Source organism: Acomys minous (assembly GCF_964271855.1).
Source record: "Acomys minous genome assembly, chromosome: 11".
In the NCBI taxonomy this organism is placed as follows: domain Eukaryota; kingdom Metazoa; phylum Chordata; class Mammalia; order Rodentia; family Muridae; genus Acomys; species Acomys minous.
Window position 1 is genome coordinate 1,192,538 of NC_140492.1, and position 20,817 is coordinate 1,213,354.

The window sequence follows — 20,817 nt, forward strand, 5'->3', positions numbered from 1 at the left end:
CCCCTAATCTCAGTCCTTCCCCAATGCCTCAAAGGTGATCTTCCTATCAGAACACAGTTGACAAAGACAGTGGCATGCTGTGGGGCAGGGCGCGGTGGTGCGATCTAGAGCCTTGCATGTGTGTAGCCCCGAGGGCAAGAGGTACTGAGGCAGGGTCACAGAAGCACAGCCAGGCAATGGAGAGGCAGATGGGAGCCCTCCTCCTCCAGTTTACTCTGTGAGGAGAAACGGCTGCATGCGAGGACAAAACGTCAGGCAAGATGAGTGAATCGGAGCAATAAGGCCGAGTGAGGGTGGAGCGAGGATCTTTGGTAGATGGCCGCTTGTCGGAGACCTAAGTGGAGACAACGGGCGAGAAGGCTGTCTGGGAGAGGACACTGGAGTCTCTCACCATGCAAGGTCATTCTTACACAGTATTAGTCTAAAAATTAGGGGGGACATGGGAAGGGAAGACAGTGAGCATTCAGAGCTGGTTCCCTGAGGAAAATGTCACAGTTCCTAAGGGAGTGTCAAATTGCCAAGTATTTACCAAGACTCATTTTGCCCCCTAGTCTTACTCCATTGACTTTTCATATTAATTCTGCAACAGATACTGAAGTTAATATGTCTCCGTTTCCTGCATAAATTTCTTCTATAATCAGGAATGTAGCAAAAAGAAACAGGAAGCGAACACTGTGTGCACAAGTGTGACAGTAAATCTTCACTGTTGATCAGACCAGGTTTAAAATCAGTTAGGAGACACACCTCCACCTGTGAGAGCTTTTCTAAAGCAGTTTAACCGAGGCTGAGAACCCCACTTCGAATGTGGGTGTCACCGTGACAGGGGCCGGGGTCCCAGAGAATGAAAAGGATAAAGAGGGGAAGCAGGGACATGAGCCTGCCGTTGCCATGAGACATCCCAGCGGCCATGACGTGTGATGTGTGACCGCCAACCTGACCATGGGCCTCTCAGCTTGTCTGCCGTTGCCATGAGACATCCCAGCGGCCATGACGTGTGATGTGTGACCGCCAACCTGACCATGGGCCTCTCAGCTTGTCTGCCGTTGCCATGAGACATCCCAGCGGCCATGACGTGTGATGTGTGACCCGCCAACCTGACAGGCCCAGATTCACGCACTGGAGACCATGGGCCTCTCAGCTTGCCTGCCGGTGGATCACGTTGATTTGCTTAACTCAAGTGGGAAGAGCTGCCCACTGTGGTGAGACCAGCCCTCGAGCGGCGGGGGATCTCGGATCCTACAAATTGAGAAGGTGAACTGGAGGAAGCGAGCAGTCTTCCTGACTGCGGGTAGGACACAGTCAGCTACACCAAGCCCCTGCTCTCCAGCCCCCCCCCCCCATCATGACTATGAGCTAAAGCAAACCTGTCCTCTCTCCCTTAAGTTGCTTTTACCTGCAGATTTCATCACAGCAAAGGCAAAGACACTGAAGCAGACTGTATCCTCACACTGTGAGGCAAAGCAACCCATCCTTCCTTTTTTTAAATGTTATAATTGAATTTTTATTTAAAAAAATACAGGGATTAATCTCCAGCATATTTTATAAATGCATCATTTATTCAAATGTCAAAATTAAGGGTTTTTTTTTTTAGAAGTTTGTGACTTTATGGGTGGGCAAGATGCTACTGGCACATTTTTGGTAAATAAACTTCCTTATTAAAAACTATTAGGGCATCTGGGAGTGGTGGAGCAAACCTGTAATCCTAGCACTCAGGGAGACACAGGCAGGTGGATCTCTGTGAGTTTGAGGCCAATTTGATCCAGGACATCCAAGGCTACACAAGGAAACCCTACCTTGGGGGGGGTTATAGGGGGATGACAAACTAACTATTAGGTCATTCCTGTTTAAAACTTTCAGGATAATTCACAGAAAAAGACATATTTATTTAAACTACAGACTGAAAGGCTGGCTATCTGGCTATGGATGTTTAAAGGTGTGACAGCCCTTTAAGAAGAATGGCATACAATAGCTCTCCTTTGCACACTACACATAACTGAAATGAACAAAGATAGGAGGCCAGTATTGCTATGCTATGTTCTGTTAGGTTCTTAAAAGGAAAAAAAAATCACACACTTGACTCAGTAGTCCACTTGGGCTTAAAATATCCACATGCGTGAGAAACTTAAAGAAAGGACATCTGTACACGATCATCAAAAGAAGAAAAAGTCCATTTTTCTTTTGAAATTGCATTGTGATCTACACCACGTCCCCGAAGCCAGAGCCTCCTTCTCAGCTGGTGCAGGTTTTCAGGTCTAATTGGCAAGCTGGGGAGGCCCCTCTAGTATTGGTGAACTGAAAAGGGTGGCGGTAAAAGGCCAAGCTGAGGCTGTTAACTAGGCCTTTGCTCCCATCTCCACCAAACCTCCTCCATCCCTTCCTCAAGTCCACTATCCACAGGTGCGCACTTCTTCAAGTCCTAGATTGTTTGAGCTTCGCCCGTCATTTTTGATGTCAGCCTTGTTGGGAGCCTGGTTGCTGATCTCCTCCCTCCCTGAAAGGAAACCATCCAGCTCGGTGTAAATCAGCCAGCGGTGTGGCTCCCGCACTGTGACAGCCTGACGGAAGGCTGAAGAGAATGTATGATACCGAGGGCAGCTGCAGCTTGTGAGAATGTGTGAGCCCAGTCCAGCCAGGTGCCGCTGAGGTCTGCCTACAGCTTCACAGTCTCACTTGTCGGGCATTCAGTTACGGCAACGAGGAAACTATACAAGCCTCGTGAGAGTGAGAAGCCCTGGGGAAAAACCTGGGAGCAGGCAGGGGCAGGCTGAGGCCCTCCTGCTAATACCCTTGAAACTGTCCATGTGGCGTTCACTGTGGGCCTTCAGGACTTGAGCTTTTGAGGATGGGTCAAAAAGCAAGTATGGTGTCTCACTAAATAACCTCAGATGTACCAGACACACAGGAGGAAACAAACGCATCTACAATGACAGGCAGCAAGAAGAACAAATGCTGAAATCTTAGTTCCGTGGATAAACAGGCCAGGTTCAGAAATGCTTGCGGAATGACTTAGCTCAGGAGTCTGCATACCTTTTCCATGAAGGGCCTACCAAGGAATGTTCTAGCATTTGCTCACCTTATAATCTCTGTTGCAGGTACAGAGCTGTCGTGCTGCCTTAAGAGAACAGCCATAAGCCGTAGGGAAGCACATGTGTTTGGCTGTGCCCCAATAAGGCTTTATATTAAAAACCAGCAGCCAGTCAGACTTGGTTCGCTGTCTGCATCTGTGGTCCCCATAACTAACACCTGCCTCCATCAGCTTCCCCAAGCTGGGATTTGAGCAGTGTTTTATTTTCATCTCATTGAGGCTTCAGCATGCTCCTTGGAATAAGAACCTGAGCGCCACTGTATGCACACAACAGGCTTCTTGCTTCCTGCACAGTACCAGGGGCCACGTGCATGGCCACTCACTCACTAGCTGTATCATTCAGGACCAAGTTATTGGATGCTGCACTTCAATTCTCCGATATTCCGGGGAGGAGGAGCCAAGACCGCACCTCCTGAGACTACCTATGCAGCCCGGAAAGGTTAATATGTGACACATTTAGAACAAAATCCTGGCTCCCAACCAGTCGGCAACAAGACAGCTCCAGTTAGTGTAATTGTCAAATGGTTTCCAAGCTTTCTCCAACCTATGAGCAACCATTAGAAAACTCAGGGAGGTTTTTCTAGATAACACTGAGTACCTGAAACTTAAAGTCCTGAAAAGGGGGCAACCATTCCTGGTGTGGAAAGGTGTTGCCTCAGGTCACTGGACAACAGATTTCTAAATGGACCAACGCTGTGATCTGGACCAGTCCTGGGCAGCAGAACCGGCTCTAATGATAGTGCCAATCCATTATGCGGGCCACATGCAGCTAGTGGAATGTGATGGTGCCAGAAGGCTGAACTTTGATTTCATTTCGTTTAGCATTAATTAACTTACACAGCTCCACTTGATCAGTGGCCACCCCTGTAGAAAACAATTCTGAGGGAATGTGGGAACACTCTGATTGTAGGCTCGCCCTCTTTGGGGCTCCTTTACTGAATCTGAAACAGTGAGGGCGGCCTGGGCAGAGGCAGGAGCAGCCCCGCGGTTACAAGCACATCATCTCTGGCACTTTAAAGTGTTCATTTGCTAATACCCTACATTTCTGAGTCTCTGCTCTCACTAGCTTTTCAAATTAATCTTGTCAGGAGAAAACCCTGGAAGGGCTTCTCGCTTTCGAAGCCACCATTCCAGATGCTCAGACATGGCAAACAGTCAGGGGTGTGGGTGGCCAGAAATGAGGCTGCTCACAGCAGTTAAAACGCTCTGAACAAGACTCGGAAGACATTGTGCCTCTGATCAGCTAGTGCGGGGAAAGCAGAACTAAAGCGAGATCAGCTGAAGCCCAGAACAGAACTTTGGGCCATCTTGTTTCAAGAGAAAGCCACTATTGTTTCCAGAGCGCATGGAAGAGGTGGAGCTGCTGGCTTCAAAGGCCAGTCCTTTGGTCAGCTCTGGCTCTCCCGAGCCACCCCATCCAGGGGATGCTGAGGCCTCTTCAAGACTTGTGTGCACATTGCAGAGTTGAGCATTTGCCAGTGGGCTTGGTGATTTGGCCCTTGTGACTTGTCAATGGTTTCAGGAGTCACCAGAGCTGAATAGACGGGGGTTTGGGCTTGATGTGGTGATTCAAGATCTCAGGCTCCAAGGAAGCCTAATGGTAGGTCAGCCACAGACAGTCTTGAAAGCTACTAACAACCCAAAAACAAAAAGGAGGAGGAGGAGGAGGAAGAAGAGGAGGAAGAGGAAGAAGAAGGAAGAGGTGGAAGAGGAAGAGGAGGAGGAGGAAGAGAAGGAGGAGGAGGAGGAGGAGGAGGAAGAAGAAGAAGAAGAAGAAGAAGAAGAAGAAGAAGAAGAAGAAGAAGAAGAAGAAGAAGAAGAAGAAGAAAGACTGTCCCTACTGTGTGCCCCTCTGGCCTTTCTGAAGACATTACCAAGTGGTCCTTTGGTTCCCTAATTTCAATTTCACTTATAATCATCATTGTAGAGAACGAATTGGTTCATTGCTTCAATGTCTCTGTGGGTTCCAGGCCCGATGCCGAACAGGAGCAAGGCAACACTCACGGGCAAGCATGCCTTCGGCTCCTGAGTGACGGAGGGCTAAGTGAGATACATACTGGACCTTTCACCACCCAGTTGGCTGGAGGCCATTTTATTGGATGGAAAGAAAAATACGCAGCCCTTTCTGTCTCCGAGTGCAGTTATACCCTGGGGGCATTCAGCAACTCAGGGTTACTGCAGAGAGCTCATGATGGGGACACACAACACAAAGGACTCACCGTGGCCCTCCATCTTCCATAAATCAAAGACAGCCACTCAAAGAACCTGGAGCCCAATCTCCAATTACTGCACAATGCTTCAAGGAAGCACAGAACCTGAACGGTGGAAGGCTGGGGGCTTGAATCAGAGGCTGCCATGTCCAACCAGGAGCCTTTATCATAACAAAGAAACCAGAGGACTGACTCAACACTCAAACATCACATGGCTGGGGCCCCTTCTCCACAAAGGCGCCTTTGTCAGGGGTCCAGAAGGAAAGCTGTGCTCTGGCTTCCATCAAATACGGCGGCTGAGGAAAAAAACCTCACAACCCAGCACCAGCAAAAGTACTAGACGCATGATCATTTATATGGACAACAAATACCCTTCATACTAATTAAGTCTCTGCTGACTCCAAGCACAAGCAAGATCCCTCTGATCTTCACAGTCCTAACCAGAGAGAAGGCAGGAATGGTGTGAAGTCAGAGCGCAGCGGGAAGCCTTGCCTTTCCCAGGCCTGGGTGTGCTCTGCTGTTTCTATTTACTTAAATAGATCTGTGGTGGCAAAGCTGATGGGGGTGCCTGTGCTCTTTTGTGGGCTTAGCAGGAAGGAAGGCTGACCGGTCATAGCAACAGTGGAAAGCCCAGGAGGGCGTATTGACTCAGATGAAGGCAGTCCTGAGAAGGGCCAGCTCACTGCACAGGATAAAGGGGAATTTTTGCCCACCTCCCACACACCTGGCTGGAGGCACAAAGTTCACCTGAAGGAGGAAAGCAAAGCAGAGAAAAACATGTCCTGCTGGAGCCAGAGTGAGAGCCCTGGCTCATCCTCACAGCAAACGCAGCAGGGGGTCCGTGAGAAAGCTGCCATGCTGTCTAGAGTTGACCAGTTAACACTGAGCGATAGACTACCATAAGCAGCGGAAACGGGGGCTTTTATTTACCCTGGCACATTTCAACAACTGCACGGCCTTGTCAAAGGATGCCTGGGCACGCTTTGGCCCCGACGGAGCTGTAAATGAAGCTGCCAAGGGGCTGCCAGGTAGTTGCCTCCTGGCTGGAGCTTGTCTCTGCACCACTTGTGCCGTGTGTCCCCATCACCCTGACAGGTGACAGCCCCAGCTTTACTGCTCCCTTTTACTGATTTTAGGCCAACAGACGTGTGATAAGGCATGGAATTAGTGGACAGCTGGGCAGGTGGCGGTGCGCGCTCCGGATTTGTGAGCCAGGACTTAAAGGGGATGGGTCTTGGAAGGGAAGGTGCCAGCCTGTTTTGGGCTGCTGGTGGGCCAGTGGCCAGGAATGGTGCAATCCTAGGAGGGGCAGGACATTCCTGGAAACCCAGACCCATCCACCTGCCACAGGCCTTCCTCTAGTCCCCTGGCACGCATGTGGTGGAAAGCTATTTGTGTGGGCCTGGAAACCTCCCTTTCTCGTTAACTCTAAGTACCATAGGCAGATGTAACATCCATCGGAGCATTAATTAACATGGAAATGGAAGACAGGTGACAATTTTAATTTTAAACTTATGAGGATTCTTCTTCACTTTTGAAAATCCCATCACCACCCATGCTAACTGGTCTAAGCCGGTTGCCCAAATGGCCTCCACTGAGTCTGTATATCACTGGGCCCACATCCTCACACTGGTATGTAGCCTCCAGCACCCTCTCATTGGACATGCTCATATGATGTACTGAGTACCTTACGTCATCTCCTCCTGCCCCTCATCCAGGCTCAGCGTAGATTCTCCCCAATACTTGGGCCAGAAGTATTTCCGATTCAGGCTTTCTGGGGTGTCTGCATATACATAATGAGATGCCTAGGAAAGGGGACCCACAACTAGATGAGAGCTTCATTTGTGTCACACACACACACACAGACACACACACACACACACACATACACAGACACACACACAGAGACACACATACACACCTTACATATATGGCCTCAAGGTCATTGTACACAGTATTTTTGGTGCATTTGTGTTGTGCGGCCTGAGGTCGGCAGTGGCACTTGACACTTGCAGGATCATGTGGTTGCTGAAAGCATATCAGGTTAGGGTTAAACACGAGAGATCTGGAGCAACTCTGTCTTGCAGTCCAGAGGGTGTGGTGCGAGGGGAGTTGGGGCTGTATCAAGACAGAGGCCTGAGTGGACCACCAGTGAGACCAGGACAAGAGAGCAAAAACACCAGGACTCAACCTGCTTGCACATTGGTACACAAACAAGAACTCCACCCACTCCACACACATACTCAAAGTATGTCAATCACTTAATCTACTAGGTTTCAAGATAATCACTGGCCAGGTGTTGTGCCTGGACTATCAACCTGATATCTTATCACTACGTGGAGCCATACAAAAGCTCTGTGTTCCCTGAGGGAGGGGCAGGCACTATTGCACCAAGATGCTGTGGGGTGCCACCTGGCACCGACAGTCACTACCCTCTCCTCAGCTGTGCAAACAAGACACCCTAACCTTCCTGGTAGAACCAAGTATGCAGTGAGTGGGACACACATGCGTGGGCTTCCTCTGTACCTACTTTACCACATTGGGAGATGCAGCTCCCGTGTGACTAAGGAATGTAACACACCTGGAATCCCATACAGCAGATTTCTCCAAGGCTAATAGGGGAACCTGATATAAATTCCCTGGAAGGAGATGTGCATGTTTTTTGTTTTGTTGTTGTTTGATTTTTCAAAACAGGGTTTTTCTCTGTGTAGCCTTGGCTGTCCTGGACTTTGTAGAGCAGGCTGGCCTCAAACTTACAGAGATTTGCCTGCCTCTGCCTCCCTGAGCGCTAGGGTTACAGGTGTGTGCCACTGTGCTCAGCTGATATGCATGTATTGTGTGCATTCGGTTACACACACACACACACACACACACACACACACACACACACACACACACGCATACACACGTTCAGATACACAAACATGCACACATGTGTACAGCTCCTTTGAAATAAGATGATGGCCTTCCGGCTGTTTTGTTCCAGCATGTTCTCAAAGATGCCAACCCAGGACACTGCCCCAAGGCCAGCCCCTGCCACTGTGGGTAAGCCACTCACCTCTCTGAGTCAAAGTAGGAGTCTATGTAGGGGTGTGGGGCACCTGCCACAGCGAAGTTACTGCTCCCAGTGTCCACAAGGATCTGTAGCTTTGGTTTTTAAGGAGAGAAAAAAAAATTGGAAAAGCTTCGCGTTATTTGAAGAAGCACTAAGCATAACAACTTATTGATCGGCAAAAACCAACATCTCTACTGATTTAGGGAGAAACTTTGTTTGTATAAAATAACATTTAAAGTCATATGAAAAATGTGGCACAGCCCAGGAAGACGCTGTTGCAATGAGAGCTAAGTGGGATTTGCCTCAGACACACAGGAGCCTTCCAAACAGGTCTGTTAGACAAGGGGGGGTGGGCATCCCGAGTCACTAATACTTGCTAACATGACCAGCTCTTTAGTCAATTCTGGAAGTTTGTCAAGTTCATCCCTGGCTGGAAAAGTCTTGCTTTTCCAAATATTTCTTGGAGTACAATTCCTCCACAGTCTCTTTTCCCTAGGGACCTCCCTCCCTATTGGGTTTTCCTTCTGCTCTCTGCTGAGTCTCTGACGATACCCATCGTAGGTGCCTCCTTATTAAGAATGTATTTTTAGGGGCTGGAGAGATGGCTCAGCGGTTAATAGCACTGACTGCTCTTCTCGAGGTCCTGAGTTCAATTCCCAGCAATCACATGGTGGCTTACAGACATCTATAATGAGATCTGGTGCCCTCTTCTGTCCTGTGGGTGTATATGCAGACAGAGCACTGTATACATAATAATAAATAAATAAGAGCCGGGCGTGGTGGCGCATGCCTTTAATCCTAGCACTCGGGAGGCAGAGGCAGGCGGATTGCTGTGAGTTCGAGGCCAGCCTGGTCTACAAAGTGAGTCCAGGACAGCCAAGGCTACACAGAGAGACCCTGTCTCAAAAAACAAAAACAAAAAAATAATAATAATAAATAAATAAAATCTTATAAAAAAAGAATGTATTTTTATTTCATGCATGTTTTCCCTGAATGTATGCAAACATACCACATGTGTGCTGGTATCTGTGGTGCTCAGAAAAGGGTGTCAGAGCCCTGGAACTGGAGTTACAGATGGTTGTGAGCTGCCATGTGGGTGCTGGGAACTGAACCCGGGTCCTCTAGCAGAAGCAGCCAGTGCTCGTAACCACTGAGCTTTGGCTCCAGCAAACAAGGTCTCTTTTTCAGCTCTAGATTTGGTGTAATTAAAAGGCAGTGGGTGGTGGATGTCTGCAATCCCAGGAGTAAGAGGCTGGATAGGGAGGACGATGGCTTGTAGGCTAGCCTAACCTACACAGCAAGACGCTGACTCTAGTAAACAAAAGCTCAAGCTGCCCGAAGTCTGATGGTGAGTTTGGGCAGGTTCTACACCCAAACCAAGACATCCCCAAATGTCCCATTTGTCCTCTGTGCCCCTCTTCCCTGGGAAATATCGATTTCTGTCTTCTATTAGAACAGATGAGTTTCACCTGTTCTTGAGCATCCTGTAACCATGTGGTTTTCTTCTACTTTGGCCCAGCTGCTTTTGAGATTCTTACATGCTGCGGAGTACCTGCTTTGCCCTTTCTGCCATCAAGTTGTACTTCACTGCTCGCCTCTGCTTCTCTGGATGGGCAGCTGTGGTGCTTCCAGCTTTAGGCTGTGATAGATAAGGCTGCCTGGACATTTGTCTTTCTGTGGATGTGTTTCTATTTCTCTTGGGAATGAAGCTTGCTGGGTGAAAGGGTAGATGCCTTTCAGATAAAAAGCAGCAGAGGCATTCTCAAATCTCAGCACATGAGTTGAGCCCCCATGGCAATGTGTTATGGCCTGCTGGGCTCATTTGCTCCGTGCAGTCTCTGAAAGGTGGTGGCCCTGCCTGTTTTGTTTAGCCCACTCTAGTGGGCGTGGAATGCTGTCTAGTTTGCAATTGCTGGTGGCTAATGACAATAAGCTGTTGCCCTCTTCGTTGGTTGTTTGACCCATTTCTCCAGTAAACACTGGTTCCCCAAGGAGTGGAGTGTGCCGTCCACCCTTTCACATCCAGCATCTATCGTCAGTCCAGACCTGGACCAGCCTTTTAGTAAACAAATAGATTTTAGAAACAAGCACAGAATAAGCAGTTAAAGTCTTCAAGGTTTGAACATCCAGTTAAGCAAGCTGCAAACAATGTTATTTGGCAGGTGAGGGTTTTTTTGTTTTTGTTTTTGTTTTGCATATGAACTTTATTTATTCATAATAAACTAACATGCAGTAAGAACAGTTATGAAACAATTAGGAAATCCATATGTAAAAGCTACATTCAAAATGTTTAGCTCATTTGTATTTGGCAACCTTGAAAAAAAATACTATCTATCCTATGTAGGTGATTCTAAAGCGTCTAGATCATTCTCTGTTTCTTCTATTTATCAACTTAAAAACATTTTTCTAGATATTAAAACATTTTCCTGAATCCTAAACAACTTAAGCCAAACTGAAACTGAACTACCTAGTCTTCATTCCCAACAGAGACTTGAGAAGGAAAAAAATTATTACTTAAGTAGGAAGTGCAGGCAAGCAGCTTCCAAAACTAAGAGATGACAGAGACAGTTTATTGCCTGGTCAGTCTCTCTCTCTCTCTCTCTCTCTCTCTCTCTCTCTCTCTCTCTCTCTCTCTCTCTCTCTCTCTCTCACATCAGAGCATCATCTTTAACCTTCTGGCTCAGTATATCTGGCAGACATAATTGTGAAGCAGGAAATATGAAGGACTTGCATCCCCTGTCACAGCAGAGCTTGGCAGTCAACTCAGCCTGCATCCAAGTCTTGTTCATTTTGGGCAGCATGTTGTTTGCAGAGAGAGAGAGCTGGGGCATCTTCACCCAGTAGCTTGCTTGCCATTAATGAAGCTTTCTCCAAAAGGAGATTTTATGATGTTTATCATCTTCATTAAAGTAGGTTGGAGGTGTTGCCAGGAGCTGACATGTCTCAAGTCAAAAAGGACTTAAATTAATAGAAATATCTTTAAATGCCATATTTTGTAGGTCTCTGAAGTATTGAGAGCTATTTACATTTATATTTACATAGTGTGCAAGCACATCTATCTATCTATCTATCTATCTATCTATCTATCACCTACCATCTATCTATCTATGGACACCTGCTCTTTGTAACATTGCTGAAGCTGTTTTGTATCCATCTTTGTTTATAAGGTGAAATTAAGTTTAAAAAAATTTTAACTCTGTTTCCTGAAGTAGTTATTCATATATCTGACACTAACAAACCCTGCCAGAGGGTCAAGTTAACCTTATATTTTACCTTATAGTTTACCATGGTGTCGTAACCCATGCTCTGTTATCTCCACGCGTGGCTACACTCTGGTTGTACCCTGGAAGACCCTAACCACCACCTCACTTACCTCACTTGGAACCAACCAGTTTAAAGGTTAGCTGACAATACTTTGTCTAGCTAATCACAATGAACTTAAAATGTATTGTTACTCCCCTTATATTCCGTACTTGATTTTCATATTTAAAAGGCTGCCCTAAAAGCAGAACAGTGTCACAATTTTGCTCCCAAATCCACTGTGTCCCTGACCATGGTCAGTCTTGGGGTGTTACATTCAATAAACCATGCATATCTTGGACTATTATGGATCATCTATCTATCTATCTATCTATCTATCTATCTATCTATTTATCTATCTATCTATAGTAAATATGAATAGGTAAATATTGCCTGTTTCTAGATATTTATTAACTGTTCAACCTAGGATGTATATTTCTGTGATAAAGTAGACTAGTATATCTGATATGACCGTGAGTCTGAGAGGATATGAGGGTGAGACTAGCTGAGACTCATAGCAGCAGGTGGTGGCGGGGGCATGGGGACGGCCTCCTAGGCAGGCAGGACTTCCTGTGGAGGAAGGGAGACACCAACCTACCACAAAACCTTCAATCCAAGGCCTACAGGATGTACAGGGATAAAGGTGGAACAGAGGGTGAGGGAATGGCCAACTAATAACTGCACCGGCCTGAGACCCACCCCATGGGAGAGAGCCAACCCCAAACACTATTAATGATGCTCTGCTGTGCTTGAAGACAGGGGCCTAGAATAACTGTTCTCTGAGAGGCTCCATCCAGCAGCAGACTGAAACAGATGCTGAAGGCCACAGTCAAACTCTAGGAAGAGTTTGAGGAGTCTTGTGAAAGAGTGGGGTGGAGGAAGGATAGAGGGACCCAGAACTCCACAAGAAAGCCAACAGAGGCAACTAACCTAGGCCTAAGGAGGCTCACAGAGACCAAAGCACCAACCACAGAGCATGTGTGGACTGGACCTAGGCCCCCTACACACATGTAACCGATAGGAGGCTTGGTCTTCATGTGGGTCCCCTAGAAAGTGGCGTGAGGGCTGTCTCTGACATGGATTTTACTGCCTGTTTTTGGATCACTTTCCCCTGGCTGGGCTGCCTTGTCTGGCCTCAGTGGAAGAGGATGCACTTGGTCCTGATGTGACTTGATGTGCCAGGGTGGGTAGGCACAGGAGTGGGGCTTTTCCGAGGTGATTCAGAAGGGGGTAAGGGAAACAGGAAAGAGCATCAGAGAGAGTGACAGGGAGAAAAGCAGGGAGGGGCTGGGATGGGAATATAAAGTGAAAAAAATCAATATAATAAAAAAAAGAAAAGGAGGGGGATTATGAGAATATCAGTTAGAAAATATATAGAAATAATAGGAGAAAAGGATAGATTGTTGAATATGCTCTTCAACTATAAAACTATTGTCATTCTCAAATATTCTTAGTTCATTGGTATATAATTCTGTATGTTGATACAGAAATAAGGTTACTTTTGATACATGGGTATAAATTTTTATGTCTTTATATATATATATTTACATAATTTTCTATCTCTCACTTTATTCTGTTTCCCTTCCTCCTCCTTAACACAAGGATACCACCCTTCCTGGGTTTTCCTCCCTCCCTCTGTCTGGCACTCTTCCAAGTCTTCTGGAGTTTCTAGTCTGCCTACTTCAGGCACTCAGAGAGCCTGTGGGACACTTGTTTGTAGTATGCTCATGACCCCAGACTTCCCGGCCTCTGGGTGTGGCCTTTCCCTGCCCAACACCTCTACCCCTGTGCCTCTGAGTGGAGCAATGTTTAGAAATGGGTCAGAGGTGATCAAGTTAAGAGGAAATCATTAGGTAGGGTCCTAATGCAGCCTGACTGGCATTCTCTGTGAGAGGAAAACTCCCACAAAGTGTATGTAGATGCACATATATGTATGTGAACATGTGTGGAGGCCAGAGGCTTGTATTTGGTGTCTTCCACAATTGTTTTCTGCTTTAGTTTTTGACACAGGGTCTCTCACTGAACCTGGGGTGCCTTTATTGAGGTAGGCTGGCTGGGTTATCAGCTCCAGGGATTTTCCTCTCTCCACTACCCACCTTCCAAGTGCTGGAGTTATAAATTCACACCACTGTGTGGGTGTGATGGATCCAAACTTAGGTCCTCATGCCTGCACAGGACTTCATCAACATAGCCATCTCCCTAGACCCACTAAAAATACTCCCTTTCTCTCTCTCTCTCTCTCTCTCTCTCTCTCTCTCTCTCTCTCTCTCTCTCTCTTTCTCTCTCTCTCTCTCTGTGTATGTGTGTGTGTGTGTGTGTGTGTGTGTGTGTGTGTGTGTGTGTGTGTACATGACTTCCCCCAGAAGCCAGAAAAGTATATTAGATCCCCTGGAGTGGAGTTACAGGTTGCTGTGAGGCACCGGACAAGGATGCTGGGAACTGAGCTTGGGTCCTTTGGATGAACAGCAAGTACCTTAACTGTTGAGCCACCACGCTAACCAGATATATCCTGTACATATAGATGCACATGTATATGTGTACACACATACACTTTGTGGTGGTTTGAATAGGAATGGCGCCCATAGTCTCACAGATTTGAATGCTTGGTCATGAGGGAGTGGTGCTGCTTGACATGGATTAGGAGGTGTGGCCTTGTTGTCGTAGGTGTGGTCTTGTTGAATTAGGCGTGTCCTTGATGAAGGAACTGGGGTGGGCTTTGGGGTTTCAGATGCTCAAGCCAGGCCCAGTGTCTCTTTCTCCTGCTGCCTACAGATCAGGACATACTCTCGGCTACTCTCCAGCACCATGCCTGTCTGCGTGCCTCCATGCTTCCCACCATGATGCCAGTGAAGTAAACCTCTGAGCTGTAAGCCAGGCCCTAATTAAATGATTTCCTTTACAAGAACTGCTGTAGTCATGGTGTCTCTTTACAGCAGTAGAACAGAGACTAAAACATACTTCCTTGTGAGTGTTGCTTCTCTCTTCCCATCATGTGGGTACCACAGATTGGCCTCAGGTGGTCATGCTTGGCAAGAGGAACTATCACGCTGTGAGAGAAGCCATCTCACTGACTGAATTCTATTCCCACAGTGGCTGAGGCATCCTACAAGAAAGTAAGTTCATCACCTCCAGACAGCCTCAGGTCCAAACTCTGTTCACCTAACTCTCAAATGGCCCGCTTCTGTGCTGTTCCCTGAGGTCCTCTCAGGGGAGTTCGGCCTGTCCCCAGGATGGGTGCCATCTTCTCCAGGCATTCCACATTCCCAGAAGCCTACTGAGGTCTTTGCACTGGAACAGTGGCTTGTTTGCTTGGGTTTCGTAGACTTGGATGACATATGTGGATTCCTCACTTTATGAGTATTTTCCAATGTCTTTTACCACCCAGGACCTGATGAGAATCCAAGGCCTCTCTTACTATTCCTCATTGCACAGTGATTTTCTCCCCCCCCCCTTAGATAGCTGAAAAGTTCTTCCTTTAGCCAGAAAGCTCCCCACATTTACTGGCAGACCCTAACACAGACAGGCCTGGATCAATCCTTCTAAGCCATGGGCTTATGTTTCCATTGGCAGCCATAACAAGTCCCCAGAAACCGGGTGGCGTGAACTAACATATGGTCATTTTATTTTGGCAAAATGGATTTTTAATTTTATTTTATTTAAGTCATTTATTCAGATTACATCTCAATTGTTATCCCCTCATTTGTATCTTCCCGTTCCCCCTCCCTCCCTCTTTCATCCTATTCCCCTCCCCTAGGTCTGTGACAGAAGGAGACCTTGTCCCCCACCAGATGATCACAGCCATAATGTCAGTCAGACCTCTGAAGGAGCAGAGGCAGTTAGGCCAGAGATGCGTCACCTTAAAAACAAGGACTAACTGCATGGCAGTGAGAAATACTGTTTGTTGATAATTAAAAGTTATGGACAATAAAAGCCACAGATTCCCGAACAAGAATGGTTGTCTCCCATGGCCGTTGTTAGGCCACTGCACAAATGTCTCTGGGGGGTCTCACTGGCAACCGCGGGCCCAAGAGCAGGCAGGAAGTGTGTGAAATGCTAGCCTGCCCCAGAGTCCTGCTCTTTCTGCATGCTGCCAGGCAGCCTGGCATTCCACATTTACCCTGACTGCTCCTGTATGTCTCTGCCCAGGCAAGGCAGCGGCAAGATCATTGTCTTCCGCACAATGGTCCCAGTGACGAGGCCCTTTTCCCAGGGTCTGGAATGCCACGTAGCCTCCGCAGGCTCCCATGAACGCAGCTCTATCACACCCACACCCTTGCTTCTTTGTCCTCCCTCCGCAGAAGCAGAGAACACGAATACAGAGGAAGTCAACCCAAGCAAACAGTGTTGTGTGACTCCAGCCATTTCTTACTGCTGCCCTGGCCTACTGGGCTACCTTGTGTTCCCAGCAAGTTCAGCACAAGTCCCCTCAATTCAGGGGTAGCCCCTCCTCACAGATACCCCCACAGATACGACACCACGGTGCTTGTTCCTAGAGGATGCTGCAGGAGAAGAGAGGCTGCCCAGAATATGGGAGTATTACATTCTGAGTATAAGTGTCCCCATAGCCTAATGTGTCTAAAACTCAGTCCCCAGCTAATGGCGCCACCTTGGGAAGGTAGTCACCCTCACTGGGTGACCTAAGCCAATAGAGGCTTTGAGAGCTCATAGTACAGCCCAACTTGTGCCCTGAGATTTCTGCTCCCACTGTCATATAACTAGTTGCCACATCTCCCCACCATCATGGACCAAGCCGCCTCAGGCGCCAGGCCTCCATGCACAAACTCAGCCTCTGCTAGACACACACAACAGGAAAGCTCACCAATACATACCTAAGAGATCCAAATTCATGCACACTTTGAGCTCTTTGCTCATGCAGCCTCCAGATAGCACCAAAACTTGTGAGGCTTCAGAAACACTACACTGTATTCTGTTGGCTTGGCCAATGGTTACTACACTGTAGTCTAATTTCTCCAGATGACAGGTGCCTGACACAGACCCATATGAGGGCCAGGAGAAGCGAGCAGAAGGTCGGCACAAACAAACTTCACCGTATATTCCATTAGGGCGAAGGCTTGGGACCCCTTCCCCAGTTCATGTGTTGAGGCTTAGTCCTTGGAGTACTTGCATTTAGGAGCAGGGTCTTCAGTAGGTGAGTGAGTGGATGCAGTGTGTGTGTGTGTGTGTGTGTGTGTGTGTGTGTGTTGCATAGTTGGGCAGGTGAGTGGTGAGCTGATGGAGGGAGCCTCACAAATGAGATTAGTGCTGTAATAAGATACCCAGAGAGAGTCCCCTTCTTCTGTTACCTCAAGAAGGTGATGCCTCTACAGGAGGCAGGATGCCAGGAGCTGGACACTTTGACCTTCCTTGGACTCCCAGAAGGTAAGAAATGAATGTAGGCTGCTAAGAAGCACCCAGCCCGAGCGTTTGCTATTGCTGCCTCAACGAGAACAAATGTCCCTTAATCAGGAGCCACAATGCAATAAGAACAGCTATGAGAACCGTGTGACAACCACAGCCTGCCTCCTGCTGCAGACCAGCATGTCTCCCGCTGCCTGCATCCCTCCTAACCTTCAGTGATGCATTGGGCAATAACCCCACAGAGAGCCATTTGCTAATTGCTGCAATAAGGTAAAATGTGGCATTAAAGGGAAAGACTGGGTGATTCATCCAATTAGTGATGAGCCTGAGATTTTTCAGATACCACTCTCTCTTTCCCAGCAGGTTAATAGATACAGAAAACAGCAGATAATTTAAATAATGGTTCATTTAACGCAGTGTTTCCTAATTGTATTACTAGCCCATCTGTTGAAGTCTGCCAGCCAGCCCAGCTATGGTACCCACCTTGGCCTTCCTGCCCCACCAGGAGGGCTGTTTGCTCACACTTATTTATGGGTGTGTCGGGGGTGGGGGTGGGGTTGAATTTTACAGGCTGGTTTCCTTAATCAGGTTCTTTGAAGGCTCCCATTCTAGAAATGAATCTCATAGATGTATTAATAAAGGAAGCAAAAACAATTGGCATATGCCATTTTGTCACAACCACAAATTATTATTATTATTAATTATTATTTTAACTGAGAAGGGGGAAAAGGTCATTTTCAAAGACTGTCACTTAAGATGCACTCAGCTGAGAGGAGTCAGTTACACTGTTTATTCCAGCTGTGTCACACATGCTTGGGTGTGCAAGTGATCACCTCTTGTGGCACTGGGGCCCTACTAGAAAGACAAGTGTTGAAGGACAAGCAGGTCCCCAGCTGGCACCAACTGCCGTGTGGGTGGGGGCTCACCTGCAGCATCTGTGTCTGGGCCAACTTTCCTGAGGGATGTCTCACATCATCAGGTGAAGGCTGGGTGAAGGAGCCGGAGCAGAGAGCAACACTCAGGTTCACAAGCTCTCAGAACGTAAGAAGTCACCCAAAGCCTGAACCCCAAATCCCACCCCTGGACCTGGAGCTTCTGCTAACCTTGCAGAGGAGAGGAACCCCTCACAGCCACTTGCTGGTGGCCAGGGATCTTCGGGAGTCAGGGAAACTTTGGGAACAACTCATCCTGCTTATGAGGATCTCCATGGAGGAGAGTCTACACCAGATCCACAGCCGATGCCCAGGAACATGTTGGCAATGAATCCACTTTGCAGGATTCATTGACAATCATATTCAAGTTCATTTTCCAGCTCTGGACTCAAGCTACACCTTCCACGTGTTCTCTCAAAGAAAGCATTTTGGGCTGTTAGGCCTGGATTTGAACCCCAGCTTAACCTGCTACTTGGCTGTGTAATAATCTCCAAGCCTCGGTACGTAGTCTATTAAAAAAAAAAAGTGCCTTGCTGAACATTGATTTCTCGAAGACACCAAATGGTGTGAGGAATTCTTACAGAACTGACCTCACTGCCCGAGACAACTGCACCAGGGCACCTGTCACTCCTCCTCCTCCCTGCTGCGACATTGAGGCAGGCAAGAAGTTCTAGGCTGGCTGTGGCTGTTGTCCTCAGCAGTTTTCCCATGGGACACATGGTCTGTCCCTGTGGCAGGCAGTAGTGTGATGGGTATGTCCACGCTTTAGAACCTCTGGGAGTGACCTGTCCATGGGTTGAGGGGTGGGGAGTACTTGCACCACAGCTGAGTTCCTTCTAGAACACCCATCCAAGGACTGGGAAGACTGTGGTTACAATGTCTGTTCTTCTTTCCCTATCCTGGCCATAGCTTCCTGTCACTCAAATTCCCTGCTGCTCTAGCTCCTCCAATCTGTTCCCTCCCTCAGCCAACACTTCTGCTGAGCCCACGTGTCCGCTCTATTATAATTCCAGCACCTCTGTGAGAGTGTCTCATGCCCCCTCCTTCTCCCCACCAAGTGCCAAGCAGCATCTTATATCCTGAGCCCTGGCCATAGCAGGTACTCCACAGTGCTTGCTAAAAAATGGGAGGATGGATGAGTGAATGGAAGCATGGCAAATGGGTGGATGGATGGAAGGAAAGACGGGTGGGCAGACAGTAGCCACCTCTCTGAGGCCGCCCTGCTCAAGAGATTGAAAAATAATGAGTTTGAACTCTATGCGTAGGCATTGCTCAGGCTGGGCACCCTAGTGGTTTTGGTGAGCTCCTGGGTCTTGTGGCCACAGTGACTTTCTGATTTGGGGTGCTTCCCCCACTGAGCTCCTGTTTGCTTCACACAGCACCTGCGGTGGCCTGTTCCCTGCTGGGTTCTGCTTGGGCATGGCACCCGCTCCTTTGATGGTAGGCGGCTAGGACAGTATGTAGAGGAAGTTGCTGTGTCCAGGCCTCCCTCATACCTCCACACTGACTGAATCCCTTACCTGTCCCAGAATGCAGCACACACATCAGGTTGGGTCTTCTCAGAAAAACAAGGAGTCACAAATGCCTGTGGAATCTCTTTTCTAAGCAACAAAACAGCTCTGAAGGTGAGCTGGCGGCTATACAGCTGCATGTATGCACTGAACACCACTGGAGCGTACGTTTAAATGGATGTGTTGGGTAATGGGTAAATTTCATCTAAAAATGTTTTTTTGTTGGTTGTTGTTCTTTGGTTTTAAAAAATTTTATTTAATTTTATTTTATGTGCATTAGTGTGAGGCTGTGACAATTCAAAATATGCAAAGAAATAGTTAACAGTCCTACTGTCCTTAAATGTACCCCGAGGCTCCCCTCAGCTATTCAGGATGCCAAGGATGGAGACGCTGCAACAGAGAGACCCCTGAGGTCCCAGGAACATGACACGAACATGAGTAATTGGGGGCTAGATGTGCCCCTATGTTTGGGCTGTTCCTTATGCTTTGAGACAACCTTCCCTGGAGGGCATGAGGGCATGAGGGCAGGAGTGCCCCTCTTAGGGGACCCACTGGGGCTGCACAGCTTCTCTGACCTCCTTTGCAGGGTGTGAGCCTACTGATAAAAGAAGAATGAGGAGAGGTAAACCTTACCATCATGCGCCTGTCACGAGGCTGGACTCATTCATCCCTCACCAGCAAAAGCAAGGATCTATTTCCCACAGAAAAAAAAAAAAGTCCTCACCAAACCCTGAAAGGAAGTATAAAACAACAACAACAACAAAGAAAACCAAACCAAACCAAAACAAAAACCACCCAAAGACCTCTGTCCTCATTGACGGCACTGGGGACAGACATAGTGGTTTCTGGAGCCTTTTCTATCCAAGAAGACAAGCCTGCATGGCCCAAGCCTCCAAGAGCCTATGAAATATTTTCAAGAGAAATGACCTTCCCCATCCACTTTTCAAGCGCTTAAACAGGCTTTCCTCCATGGCCAGTTTGTGTCTCCCAGGTGTCTCTTTTACTTTAGAACTGGTGACTAAGATGAAAAAGTTACTTGGGAGACAAAGTGGAAAGGACACAGTTAACTTTGCTCCTGTCCCAACATTCAAACATTGTCACAGTTTTCAGCAAATGTCACAAAAAAAGTGAGACAGAGTACACATGCCCGCCTTTGCAGCAGAAAATTTCGAGTTCCTTTAAAAATACTACTCCTTGAAATTATTTTAGGAGGCCATTTTTATTTCAGTGGAATACACAGAAGAACAAAATTTGTCATCTTCATTTTTAAGTGTCCAGCCCAGTGCTGTGGAGGCCTTGCACACTGTGGTGTGTGTGAGCATCACTTCTAGATCTCTCCAGAACCGAAGGATGATCCTGCAAAACT

At 47.6% G+C, this 20,817-nt stretch overlaps 1 protein-coding gene across 1 annotated transcript in view; it reads right to left on the reverse strand.

Moving 5' to 3' along the window:
- Positions 1–20,817, reverse strand: part of BACE2 (beta-secretase 2) — an 83,868-nt gene that overhangs the window by 30,760 nt on the left and 32,291 nt on the right. Inside the window, exon 2 of the mRNA XM_084801819.1 lies at positions 8,354–8,442. Coding sequence (XP_084657945.1) covers positions 8,354–8,442 — 89 coding nt within the window. The remainder of the gene's footprint in view (positions 1–8,353; positions 8,443–20,817) is intronic.